The sequence below is a fragment of the Eucalyptus grandis genome, chromosome 11 (assembly GCF_016545825.1).
Source record: "Eucalyptus grandis isolate ANBG69807.140 chromosome 11, ASM1654582v1, whole genome shotgun sequence".
NCBI classification, from domain to species: domain Eukaryota; kingdom Viridiplantae; phylum Streptophyta; class Magnoliopsida; order Myrtales; family Myrtaceae; genus Eucalyptus; species Eucalyptus grandis.
The window spans coordinates 45,848,210-45,860,930 of NC_052622.1; the positions used below are offsets into that span (position 1 = coordinate 45,848,210).

The 12,721-nt window shown below is 39.2% G+C and overlaps 2 protein-coding genes across 5 annotated transcripts; both read right to left on the reverse strand.

Annotated features, from left to right (window-relative positions):
• Positions 1 to 4,677: 4,677 nt before the first annotated feature.
• LOC104420772 lies at positions 4,678 to 5,427 on the reverse strand. The gene has a single exon (XM_018862486.2). The coding sequence runs from the start codon at positions 5,425 to 5,427 to the stop codon at positions 4,678 to 4,680; it is 750 nt and encodes a 249-aa protein (XP_018718031.2).
• A 2,155-nt stretch (positions 5,428 to 7,582) lies between these two features.
• Positions 7,583 to 10,540, reverse strand: LOC104420771 (pentatricopeptide repeat-containing protein At2g17670). 4 transcript variants are annotated; one of them, XR_005547918.1, is made up of 3 exons: positions 9,011 to 10,540; positions 8,264 to 8,338; positions 7,583 to 8,172 (listed from the first exon to the last, which is right to left on the reverse strand). XR_005547918.1 is itself a non-coding variant. In XM_039305747.1 (2 exons), coding segments are annotated over exons 1-2 (1,422 nt in total). In that variant the 5' UTR covers positions 10,432 to 10,540; the 3' UTR covers positions 7,583 to 8,171. The 4 variants fall into 4 exon arrangements, 3 of the variants coding, with proteins under 3 accessions (XP_039161681.1, XP_039161679.1, XP_039161680.1); XM_039305747.1 differs by lacking the exon at positions 8,264 to 8,338; XM_039305745.1 differs by lacking the exon at positions 8,264 to 8,338 and having other exon boundaries at positions 7,583 to 8,249.
• Between the last annotated feature and the right edge of the window lie 2,181 nt (positions 10,541 to 12,721).

Consider the following 12,721-nt stretch of genomic DNA (forward strand, 5'->3'; position numbering starts at 1 on the left):
TTTTGCAATCTTTCTTTCTTTCTTTGCTTTTGCGGTCAAGTTCTGGGATGTCTATCACAAGTTGAAGTTCAGCCTACTTATAGGAACACTTAAAAGAGACATGGTTGTTCCATGTCCAACGTCCGCTCTTTCTCTCTGTGTGTTATGTGGTCAGATACGTGGCCAACATCTTCCAAATTATTTGATGTTCATATGAAAAATTAATTTAAAAATTGGAAATGAGTTGTCTTTGCTGGTTTGTCATATTCTCGGTGCTTTCTTAGGGAAACGAGTGACTGACTCACCCCCATTCCTTGCCTCCCGTATTGCCCCATCAACCCCATCCTTGGAATATATTAAATTAGAGCTAATAATAAATATTATCACGACCTAACCTTGGGTTCACCACCTAATGTTTGGCTAATGAACTACTAAACTTAGACTTCGCTCAGGCTCTCCCAAGCCCATACCAATTCGTGACTTAAATTTCAAGTTCTTAACATATAAAGGATTTTTCAATTAAGAATCGTCACTAATTTATTTTTTTGGGTTTTCTTTTACAGAAACAAAATCAATTCAAGTAAAGGCATAAAAAAAAAACACGACAACAAATTAGGCAATATATCATCAATACCCATTTTAATAAATTGACCAATTGTATCTCACGCATAAGATTCAATTGGCCAATTTTAACTAAATCGCGAATCATATCTCGAGCGTAAGATCGGATTGGTGATTTTTCCGTGTAACTACTAGTCATATTTTAGGCATGAAATCGGACTGTAAATAGTTCCCAATTTAAAAGGCTTTTGGGAAACTTTGAATAAGATGTATCACTCATAGATTTGAATTTAGTGGCGATATCAACGAATTAAGTAAGGAAATTACCAAATTAAATTCGGCCTCCATTGTTTACCATTACCCATGTGCAATTCTTGACTCCACTAATAATGTCCATGGACTAGGCCAATTCGCTCTCTCCGTAGGTTTAGTCCAACTCGTCAAATTAAAATTAAGAATCATCGAGTTAAACCCATCAATCACTGGTCCAATATAAATGCAACAATAATAATAATAAAAATGTTCCTAAAACTATGTATTATGCAATTTAATTTTAATATTTTTTATTAGGGGTTAAAAAATTAGTGCATTATTTTTTATGCAGTAAACAATTAATCGAGTTGCCAAAATTTAAGCGTCAACAAATATGAATATGCTTTGGCTATCTCAATTTCCCAAGACCCCTCAGCCCGCCCCCATATAAAAAAAAAATGCATTCTTTAGGAGAAAGAAATCATGATCGCAGATCTTATGCAAGCCTAGAATAATTTACGGCATGATATTTTTCTATAGAGTAAATAATTAATTGGAACATCGTTATTAGGCCATGATAAATCAATTTATCCCTTGGTTTGTTGGGCGCACGGGTGATATGCTTCCTAGTCATTGTCATTCTAATCCGTTTGTTAACCGGAAGTTCCGTGAATTTCATTTTCTTTTTCCAATTTCTTTGTTTTTTTAGGGATACGTGGAGTTTTCTCATTTATAGTTAGTGACGGCCTAAATGAATTGAAATGTAACCAATGGTCCTTTTTCGCCTAATGACATTCAATGATATTATTGTAGGAAAAGCTAAGCTGGCTAGATGGCCGAGGCGGGAAGTGACGTGACGCATCACTCAAGCAAAACTTCGATTTGATGGCGAATTAACTTCTCGTTTGAAAGGATTGTTGGGTTTCAGTACAAAGGATTGTAGAAATCAGTTAAAATACATGCTTCTTTTCATCTCTTGAAAAAAGTCTTTAAAGTTGCATGAGGGGCGAGGTTTGAGTACAAGATGCGATATTTTGGCGGGCTTCTATAGGATGATTGAGGGGCGAGGTTGAATCGGATCGGATATTTGTATACGAGAAATATTGATGAGCAATACAAGTCAAAACTCAAGAAGAAAATCATTTTTCTAAATGGAGGAGTTTACGATATCTCAAGTTTTATAACGATCGAAATATTATCGTTCTAAATAATTTGTAGATCAATACCTACCTCTAAAATGATCAGCACTTTGTATATTTATTTATAAAAATTAAAAGTTTAGAGATTATATGTTAAAATTTAGGGATAATAATGAATAAATTGAAAGTTTTTATCCAACAAAAAGAAAAGGTCTAATTTTCCATTTTTCCTCTCCTCTGTCCTCTCCACTCTCTCTCTTCATTGAACTTGCACGTGTCACCACCGCCCCCAGATCCACACTGTTTGTCGACACATCCTGTGTCCTTCGGCTCTAAATTTTTGGATTTGGAAAGCAAATCGATCGATTCTAGAAATCCCAGTTCTGATACAGTTCCTCGTTATGATTATGGGGTAGAACTAGGAATCGATCCACTTTCTATTTTGTGTGAAAATCAAATTCTATAATAATAAAAAGTTAGACCATTTCTCTACAAAATCATATATTGATCAAGTGATTATATTCTTGATGAGTGCAAAAGTATTACTTTTTAATAAAGAATTGGTAATTCCAGCCTTGAAATCGAAATTCGAATCAGTTCTCCCAAGATTCGGCCATGAACTGATTTTAGGTTTGCGGGGCATAAAGCACATGGCATCAGGATCTTTTTCCATAAATTTTATCGTGCGTCTCATAAATTTTCCCTAAAAAGGAAGGTGACAGAGTGAGCCACGTATCTTTTTCCAATAATTTCATCGCGAAATCGCCTTCTCACAAAACTGAAAATCAAACGCCCAAGCGAAAAGTCCATATGATTCTCGACTGAACGCTACACAAGGAAGCACGCCGTATGTTTGTAGTAATTCTACTCAACAAAATTGGGGACATTACATACTAAAATAATACCTTTTCATCACCAAATCGTTCCATATATTATGTACCTTGTATCCGTCCTTTAGAAGATGTCTGTAAGAGATAATAATGTTTATAATATAACTTCAAAAATCTCATATGTCTCTTCGATCGACCAACACGATTAATTATATGAATTTTAGCTAACGTAAAATCTAACTCGGCTATCAAATGGATCTGTGTCTGATTAGAAAAGATTAAATATGTTGTTGGGCATTATTAGAGGAGGGGCTAATCATTGAATCTTTGTTTAAAAACAGTACTTGCTTCTGTCCTCTGGGGACAAGAAGCCAACAAGGCGAATTTATTCGAATACTTTACATATATTTGAAAAAAAAACTACATGCAGATGAACAAGACGTAGTGGCTCTAATTCCATTAACCGGAAGCACTTAATAGAAAAATACAACCTCCTTGTCGACCCACGAGGATTTGGTTCTCCTTGTCTCTCAAGAATATTTACGAAGAGCTCGTAACATACGTTAAAACGGGAGGCGTTGTCTAGTTTTTATAATTCAAGCACTTCATTTAGTGAAAACTAATTATTGGTAACAACAAGATTAATTTCCTAAGCCTGGACGCACTTAATTAAATGCAATGCAAACTCTAGTTATTACTTTCAAAGTTGTGTGTATATAAACACACACACAATGAGGGTTGAGTTCTCGGGATATATTATAACAATTTATATCTCAACATAAATATGATATTTCATGAATGTAAATCGTAGAATTCTATTGGGAATGAATATTTTTGTAACCTCAAAGAATACTCGAGTTGATAAGATGACTAAGAACTTGTGTTCTAAAAGGGATCAAGTGTCTTAAGTCAATTCTCCCTCAGTGAAAGCTTTTGAAGACTAATGTCAAGAAATTATCCCTCGTGTTCCTCTCATATCTTTTATTTCAAGATAAATATCACAACTGATTATTAAAGTAAACTTAATTTCATGTAATAAATTATCCAGAAATACAATCACTCGGTATGAGCTATTATTCTTATGTTATTATTCGTTTACAAGTAATTGTGCTACTCTATTGATTTGATTGATGCTTGTTTAAGAAATTAATAGTGAGATTTATATTGGATCTCATGGAAATCACACAAAAATTTATGCAAATTTCTCGTATTGCAACTGTTTTTCTTTTTTTCTTTTTTTAATTAAACTCTCCATAAGCTGAGTCTACAACTTTTTTTTTAATTCCCATTATACCCCGGTTGCCTCGCCATGTCCTAACTCATGATTTGCTTTAACGTCAAGGAGTCGTGGTGACACAAGTGAGACATTTTTATGCCTTTTTATCGGTCTATGTAGTGTCTCCTCTTGCTCCATGTGATCATATGACATCGCACCTAGTCATTGCCAAGTTATCGCCGGGACTATAGGATTGCAAAGAGTGACCTCATTTCATAGAATAATGCTCAATACACAAATATCAAATACGATTCATAAAATTAATTCATAAAAATGATATGACATAGAGTATTATTATTACCAAACATGACATGCTTGTATGAATTTACACACTTACAATTTATTTTTCTCATTAATCGATTTGATTAGCTGGTCTCATTCATGTCTAAACTTAACATCCGTCGGTGTTTCCCAAGTCTTGTGATTGTTTGTGCATTACTTGGCTTTAATATCAGTGCTATGATGTGTTACCTTGTTTGATTAGAACTTCAAGTAGAAAGAATACTGAACAATGTTGACACTGATTCAATCGATAAACGATCAATTTTTTATACAAAAATTCAGTACAAAAAATAGGTTCTAGACAGTCCTTTAATATTCGGATGCCGTGACCATTGGGAGACATGAAGCTGTCACATCCTCAAGGAGCTGTCGATGCATTGAGAAGAGACACCCGGTTTCGAATCAAGCATTTGTAGAGTCGATCCACTCCATCTTCGAACCCTTCCATGCAGCGTTCGAGCGTCTGAAGTCTCTCTGGCGCCACCTTTAGAGCTTCAACCCCGGCGCCGGCTTTCCGGATTACATGTCCATGGATGGAGCTCACGGCACAGTCCACACTCTCCACTTCATTGAAGACTTTCTTCACGCCTTTCTCGCTTGAGAGCATCAGCCTTGAGACCAATGACCACCCACCGGTCCTTGTATGGGTCCTTGCCGGAGAGGCAAAGATCAAGATGGACTTCAAGATTGAAATGGTGATGAGGTTCAATTCTTTCAACACTTCGACAACCATGACTAGATGGTCATCCAGATTGAGAAACTTTGATGAACTACTAAGGTTTTTGCTTGACAGGGTCTTGAATTTACCAAGATATTTTGCTATGTCCCTCTTGGCTTTCTTTCTAAAACTCATGAAACCCTGAGCATGGCTTTCAATGCTCGAATTTATTCCGCCCTTTCTTCTGATCGCGGACTGTAGATCCTGGATTTCATCTTTCATCCTCCCCATCAAGTCTCTTGCGAACCCACAAGCATCTAACAACATAAGCGACTCGTCGACTACCTCCTGCATCGCTTTACCATTTCGGTCTCGAAGAATAGCTTGCTGGGTGAGGGGAGCGCAGATGAGCTCTTCGACGCTGACGTACAGCTTGGCAAGCCTCGCCATGTTTGCTTGGATGGTTTCGGCTCTAAGGGAGGACGAAAAGCAATCTGAGGCTTTGAATTTGGACAATTCGGATACGATTTTGAGAGAGCTTGAAGGTAATCTTGAGGGCAAGCTAATTGACCTAAGAGGAAGATGCACACCTTCCATGAAGGATGAGTTTGCCATTTTTGATTTCTGCCCTCCTTTTGTTTTTCTTTTGGTGGGCTTTTTGATCGGTAAAACTAAACTCGAATCTCGGAAATGAGGCTTGAAGTGGACTGTGACCCTTCCTTCTCTTCATATATATAGAGGACGCTGCAAACAGAAACTGGCATATGATGAGAAAATTTTGCAGAATTTGCATGTGCTGGGAATGTGGGTCACCCTAACTATTTTAATAACCATGTAATTGTTTTGGCCAGCAGAAGGTGAACACATCAAAACCCATTTCGTTCGGTATTGTTTTAATTAGTCCTATGGCCTATGGTCATTCAACATGCAACGTATGGCGGTTTCACATAATCTTTTTTAAAATTGAGAGATAGCTGTCCTAAGGAGAGGAAAGGAACAGTAAGTATTGGGTCATGGGTAGCTCGATGCTCTCTTGCCTCCCAATCATTGTTTGTGATTTGGTGTTATCTTTGATCTATATCATCATCATGCGTATTCATCAATCTTCAGACCAGAATCTAAATCTGATCAAAGATTAATTTGAGAGGTGGTTTGTGGACAATCAACGGCTGGCACTGAACGTTTTGTCTGCTTTCCAAGGGCCATAGGAATGGGGTTCAAGCAATTTGACTACATGTGGGGAATGCAGATTGAGGAGCCAAAGAAGTGTTTCTTATAAAAAAAATACATAATAATAATTTAATGGGGAAGAAAGGATAGAGTGCGAAGGGAGACAAAACAGATTGTGAGCAATCTAGCTAGCTAGAAGTAGCTAGGCTTGCCGTTGGGAGAGCAAAATGGGTTGAATTGCAAAAGTTAGTAGAGGGTATTGATAGGAATGTGAATTTGGCTAATATTTAATATTTCTTTCAAAATCTGTCTGGCTACAGTACCACTAGATAGGCACGATGCCTAAACGGAGACAAAAGAAAACAATTTAAGTAAATATAACAGGATAATTAATGATAGGAATGTGTATTTGTGCACAACAGTTTAATGATCACAACATTATGGTTTCATAATTTAAAGTTCTTAATTCTAGGCATTTACATGATTGTAAGAAGAATTTGTCCATATGACATGATCATAATATCATGGTTTCACAATTTAAAGTTTACATATTTTTGCGTGCTTCGAAATTGCAAGGCAAAAGACCGACAGTAAAACCCAACAGCAAAAATGGACCTCAAGGGTAAGTGATGGCCATCGCCATCCCTTGGTCTCAAAGCTTGACACTACTTAAAACATGGGCTTGAGGAACAATTTATACAAATTTTCTCATGAGGCAATATTATAAAAAACTTTCATCTCGCTTCCTCAGTTACTTTATGTTCGAACATTTGAATCCATGCTACAATAACGTGAAAAAGGTGATTTTTAGCCTGATGTATTCAAAATATCTAAGAATTCTTGCATAACGATTGCGTGTTCATCATGAATCTCTTGCATTGAAGACAATGAAACCCATTGGACGGTTAAAGATGACGTTTTTTGTTTTTTTTTGGTCGGTGGTTAAAGATGATGTTCAATAGCTCTATAAATGTCCACCAGTTAAGTTCTGAGAGAATTAAAATTTTGATTATAAGAATCTTGTGATAATGTTCATCGACATTGATTGAGCAAATTAATTGACAAAATTTAGGTTTAAACGCAATAATTCTCGCAAAACCTTAGTGCTTCTTTCTTTCTTTCAAGTCTCTTGACAGTATTCTGACTATCAATAACTTAAACAGTGAAATCAGGCTTTTTCCAACAGTAATCATGAGCAGAGACACAGCAAGTGAAAAAGGTCAGTATAGCCCAAGTTTCATGTGAGAGTTGAGACAGGGGGACATTGGATCATCATCCCATGTTTTGAATATTGAAGTGAGCCTGAAGAAATAATGACACTGGCAAGCACGAGCAGAGTGCTCTGATAGACAGGTTTGTCTGCTCTTGCTAGTTGCTGCGCTGATTCTATGGCCAAAAATACTCAGAAAGCACATTGCAGGGAACACACTCAAAAAGAAAACAGAGAACATCTTCTGTACTTATCTACCGCAGCAGAAATACACCTCTAAACTTATTCTGAGGTTACAATACCGGATCCGGTCAAAATCTAAAGTCCCATAACGGGACCATTTCCTAAATCTCTAAAAGGCCAGCCCATAATGTTCTTGAATAGACGCTGAAAACATAATTTCATGTACAGACCTCACCAGAGAAGAGAGTATAAGTAAGGTGGACATTTGAAACCAACATGTCATTTAAAAATTGATAGAAGATAAGAAGACATTACAGAACCGCTGGCCCCCAAACCCAATTGTTGGGCACAGACAAGTGATGATTTTATTACTCTGCCATGGTGATATTCGGTGGCTGAATGCAAAAGGGATGGTCGGTAGTGATCTCCTCATGGAACACCCAATTCTTGCTCTTCTTCAAAGTAGTTCAGTTCCCCTGTATCCTTGTAACAAATATAATTGGAAACTTGGCACAAATATGGAGTGTCACAACAATCATCTGTGTGTCTGAAAGAGTCCATTGTAGAGATTCCATTACAAGTGTCGTTCAGCTTCGGAGATACTTCCAATGGTTACATCATGCTCCAAAGTTCTGCATACAGCTCTTTTGATGTTAGCTGTGACGAGCGCCAAATCAAAGAGAGCAAATTGCGGTGATATTATGGAGAGCTGGAATGACATACCAAGAAAGAAAAGATCATCTTAAAGAACCCAATTACCACAAAGTAATACACAGCGTCAACACAGTATTGGTTCACCTATATTAGAGTAGAAAATTATTAAAGCAGATAGACTCCAATACATATGAATAAAAACATCGTTTGTTCATGTTATCCAGCCCATCCCCGAGTTAGGGGTGGATGAAATGAGAGCAGAATGGAAAACAATCTGTCGAGGCCAAAATGTTTAAATGATCCTAATTGTATCATATCAATTACTATCAGAATCAAATTTCTCATCTCATACTCAGCACCACTGAAAGCATAAATAACCAGCGACCATCTCCATCATTTGATGACTCAACTTAATGGTTTTAAGATAAAGCGTCTGTCATGCAACAGAGCAGGAAAAATATTGACTTTTGAATTACTCATGAACAAATTAGGCGCCAAACCATTTTAGTCCAATCTAAACTAAAAACTCAAGTTTACTGAAATCTTCAGTGGCAACTGTTCTGTGTAATTGTGAAATTCAAGGGAGTAGTGCTTTCATTAGATAATGTGCCACTTATTAGCAAATATGGTATGGTTTGGGAGAAGAAAGAAGTTGGGTGCTTTCTTGACAACAAGCGAAGTGCTCTGGTTACAATCTAACAGACCAGTTAAGTCACGCAGTTACACACATTTCTGTCCATCAAGTAAACAAGACAGAAATGAATAATAGGACTAGCAGGCAAGACAAATTTGCCAGATTAGAGAAAAATGACATACCAGTTAGACTGCAAGACCTTGTTCTCTGACTTCATCAACCACCTGAGAGTACTCTCAAGAGTAGTGTAAGCGGCAACATCGGTCAAGCTCTTGCTCTCAACAGCATAATCGAAAACCTCATAAACCTCAGCCACCCTACCGTCTCTACAGAGTGATCTCACAAAGGTTGCATAAGCAGCTGTCTCGAGCTTCATATCCCCAGATTTCATCATCTGATATAATTCGATCCCTTTTTCCAATAACCTCGACTTACACAACCCATGAAGCAATGTATTGTATGTGCAAGAATTCGGACTACACCCCTTAGACTCCATCTCCTCCAACAATCTTAATGCTCCAATTGCATTCCCCTCTCTGCACATTCCGTTCATCAACGACGTATATGTCACCGCGTCAGGAAAATGGCCCGCCTCCACCATTATGCCCAAGTATTTCCTCGCATCCTTTACCCTCCCTGATTTCGACAACCCAAAAATCAAAGTATTGTAGGTCACAAGATCAGGCTCCACACCTTCCTCTTTCATCTTCTTATAAACCCCAACCACCTCACTCCCTCTGCTCAACATACAATACCCCTTCATTATCGTATTGTAAACAAAACAGTCGGGCTTAAACCCTTCCTCGCTCAATACGCTGACCAACCGCATCGCCTCTCTCAGATTCTTAGTATTACAGACATTATCAATCAGTATAGTGTACGTGACCAAATTAGGCTTCACGCCCAGAGACTCACGCATCTCGTCGATGAAATTGTACGCAGTACCCAAAGCCCTGGTCTTGCACAAATGCTTGACAACAAAATTGTACGTGTAAGTGTCGGGAGGCGATTGCTTCGAAGACAGCTCTCGGATCAATTCGACGGCCTCGTCCTCGCGGCCGGAAGAACAGAGGGACCGGACAGCGACGTCGGCGGTGGCCTGGTTAGGGGCGACCCCCCGGTTGACCATCAAGTTGAGGACTTGGCGGACGGAGGCGAGCGAGGCGTCGGGGGCGTTGCAGGATTGGGACAGCAGGACGTGGTAGGTCGACCGTTCGGGGGAGAAGGTCGGGGACGCCTTGACCATGTGGTTGAGGAGCGCGATCGAGTCGCGGACGGAGGCGACCGCGGCGTACGACTGGAGGAGGGAGTTGTGGAGGCGGGGGTCGAGCTGCGACCTCGAGGCGGCGACGACGGAGCTGAAGACCTTCTTGGCCTCCGACAGGTCCGGGGACTGGAAGAGGGATCGGAATTGGGGAAGGGCGGGCGCCGGCTCCGGGAGGGAGTCCGGGGTTCGGGTTTTCCGGGGAGCCCTGGCGGGTTTCCTGGGAAAATGGAGGAGGGGCTTCGGGGAATCGGCGGCGGCGAGGGAGGACGGCGGCGGCTTCCTCGCCGCAAATGGAGTGGAGACGGCGGACCTGAAGGATGGCGGGATTTTCCCCATTGTCGGATTGGTTCGAGCTAGGGTTTTACAGAGGGTTTTTGAGGCGAGGCGAAGGAGAAGGCGGAGCGAAATTGAGCAATTGAATATGTGCTCTGGAATTTTGCATCTTGCCCCCTCGAGTTTTTCTGGCCGTGGCAATTCACCCCTCCTTAATGAATCGAATTTTTGCGATAATGTTCGACAAATTCGAGGGGGTTTACATTTTGGTCTTAGCTTTTACTGAATATTATGGATTATCCCTTCAGGTTTCAATTTTTCTTGCAATTTGACCCAAACTTTTGAAATCCGTGGCAAAGCTCCTATGAAGCAATTATAAAATCGAAATGAAATTAAACTAGATTGTCAAAAATCACTAACGTAAATGTTAATTGTCTTACGAAAACTGATTGGTACTGATGTAAACAAATTTTATAATTTTTTAATATTTTTCGAATTATTATTATTATTTATCATTTTTATTTCTTCGTTTTTTTTTTTTTTAAATAGGCTTGCATGGGCCACAACACCCCCCACCCTGCCAAGTGAGGGCCTTTGCAGACTCACTAAAATCTAAGCAAGGAAAAATGCATGTGACCATTGTGATGCCCTCGTTAGCCATAGCTAGGGGCTCACAACCCTCATGTATGGCTAGCGAGAGTGTCGTGACCGTTGCTTAAACCAAGTGAGGGCATCATGACCCTTGCTAGACAACAAGCAAGGTTGTAGCCCTCTCTTGGATTTGGGCAAGGTTCCAATGCCCTAGTTCATGATTGGTGAGGGTTGATTGGCGACCTTGACAGCTCTCAATTGGGAAAACAAAAAAGAGAAGGAATGGAAAGTAGAAAAAGAAAAAGAAAGGAAAAGAAAATTAATAAAAAAATTGAAATGATTTATTCACGTCAAAATCGGTTATGTCACGTAGAACATCTATTATTCTGGAAAATTACCAAAAAAATCATAAACCTATTGTAATTGTGTTAATTCAGTCATAAACTTATTTTTTTTTTTACTAATTAAGTCCTAAACCTTTTACAATTATTCTCGATCAATCCATTTGGCCAAAATTAGCCAGCTGGCATTGATGGTGCCAACGACCTTTTTTTTTATAATATTTTATTAATCTCTCTCTCTCTCTCTCTCTCTCTCTCCTGGCCGGTTGCTGGACTGAGGTGATCCGACGAGCTCGCCTCGCCTGGCGACTGCAAGGCAAGCTTGTTGGATTGCCTCGCCAAATCTAACGAGGTTTCACCCCACCGTCGTTGGGCGCAAGCTTGCCGATTGGCGAGGGCTCGCCCCGCCAGTGGCTGGGTGAGCTCACCCTCGCCTAGCGACGGCGAGGTGAGCTAGCCGGGCCACCTCAGTTTGGCGAAAGGTCAGCGCTCCCCTCTAGCCGGTCGCCGAAGCCAAAGGAAGGAGGGAGGAGAGAAGAGGAGGAAGGAGGTTGAGGGAGAAGAAAAAAAGATAAAAAATAATAGAATATTTCAAAAATAAAATATTATTAAAAAGGTCGCCGGCGCCGGTCGGCTGCCACGTTAGCGGTGTCGGCTAATTTTGGGTGGATGAACTGATTGGGAATAATTGTAAAAGGTTTAGGACTCAATTGATCAAAAAAATAAATTTAGGATTGAATTGGCACAATTGCAATAAATTTAAGACGTTTTTGGTAATTTTCCCATTAATATTCATATTAGCAACTTGTAGCCAAAATTGGATAAACTGGATTATATTAACAAGCTATCAAAAGATTTAGAATTCAATTGGCACAATTGATTTGAATTAATATAAATGTAATAGGTTTATAACTTTTTTTAAAATTTTTTTTTCCTGATATCTACTCCATTTTTATATATATTTCATTTCTTTTTTCTTTTCTTTTTTTGTTGTTTTCTCTTTAAGTAATTCACTTCTTCTTTTGATTCTTCAATCAATGTATAGAAGGGACTTCGTAGCTAATTTCGAAAAGAAATCTATAATATCGAGGGGCAATTTGCAACAATCTGAAAAATCTAGGGACAAAGGGTACTCGAATTTGCTCGACGTTTTTGCCCTTTATGGGGACAGGCAAAAGTAAGGGCTCGCCAGATCCCACCCAAGAGATAACCAGATAATGGTGAACCTACTTTCAGGTTGGTTTCTTAAAGACCTGCTTTTAGTATTCAGGTTGGTTTCTTAAAGACCTGCTTTTAGTGCGCCTTATTAATAAGCCATATTCCTATCAAGGTTAAGGATAATGGGAACAACCTCAGTCACGTGAAAAGCACGGGATTCTTGTCACGGTGAGAATGTCGGCGGATTAAACGCTAGGGTCAGA

Coding starts and splice junctions, on each gene's coding strand:
- LOC104420772 (XM_018862486.2), bottom strand. CDS start 5,427: ATGGCGAGGCTTGCCAAGCTGTACGTCAGCGTCGAAGAGCTCATCTGC.
- LOC104420771 (XM_039305745.1), bottom strand. CDS start 10,431: ATGGGGAAAATCCCGCCATCCTTCAGGTCCGCCGTCTCCACTCCATTT.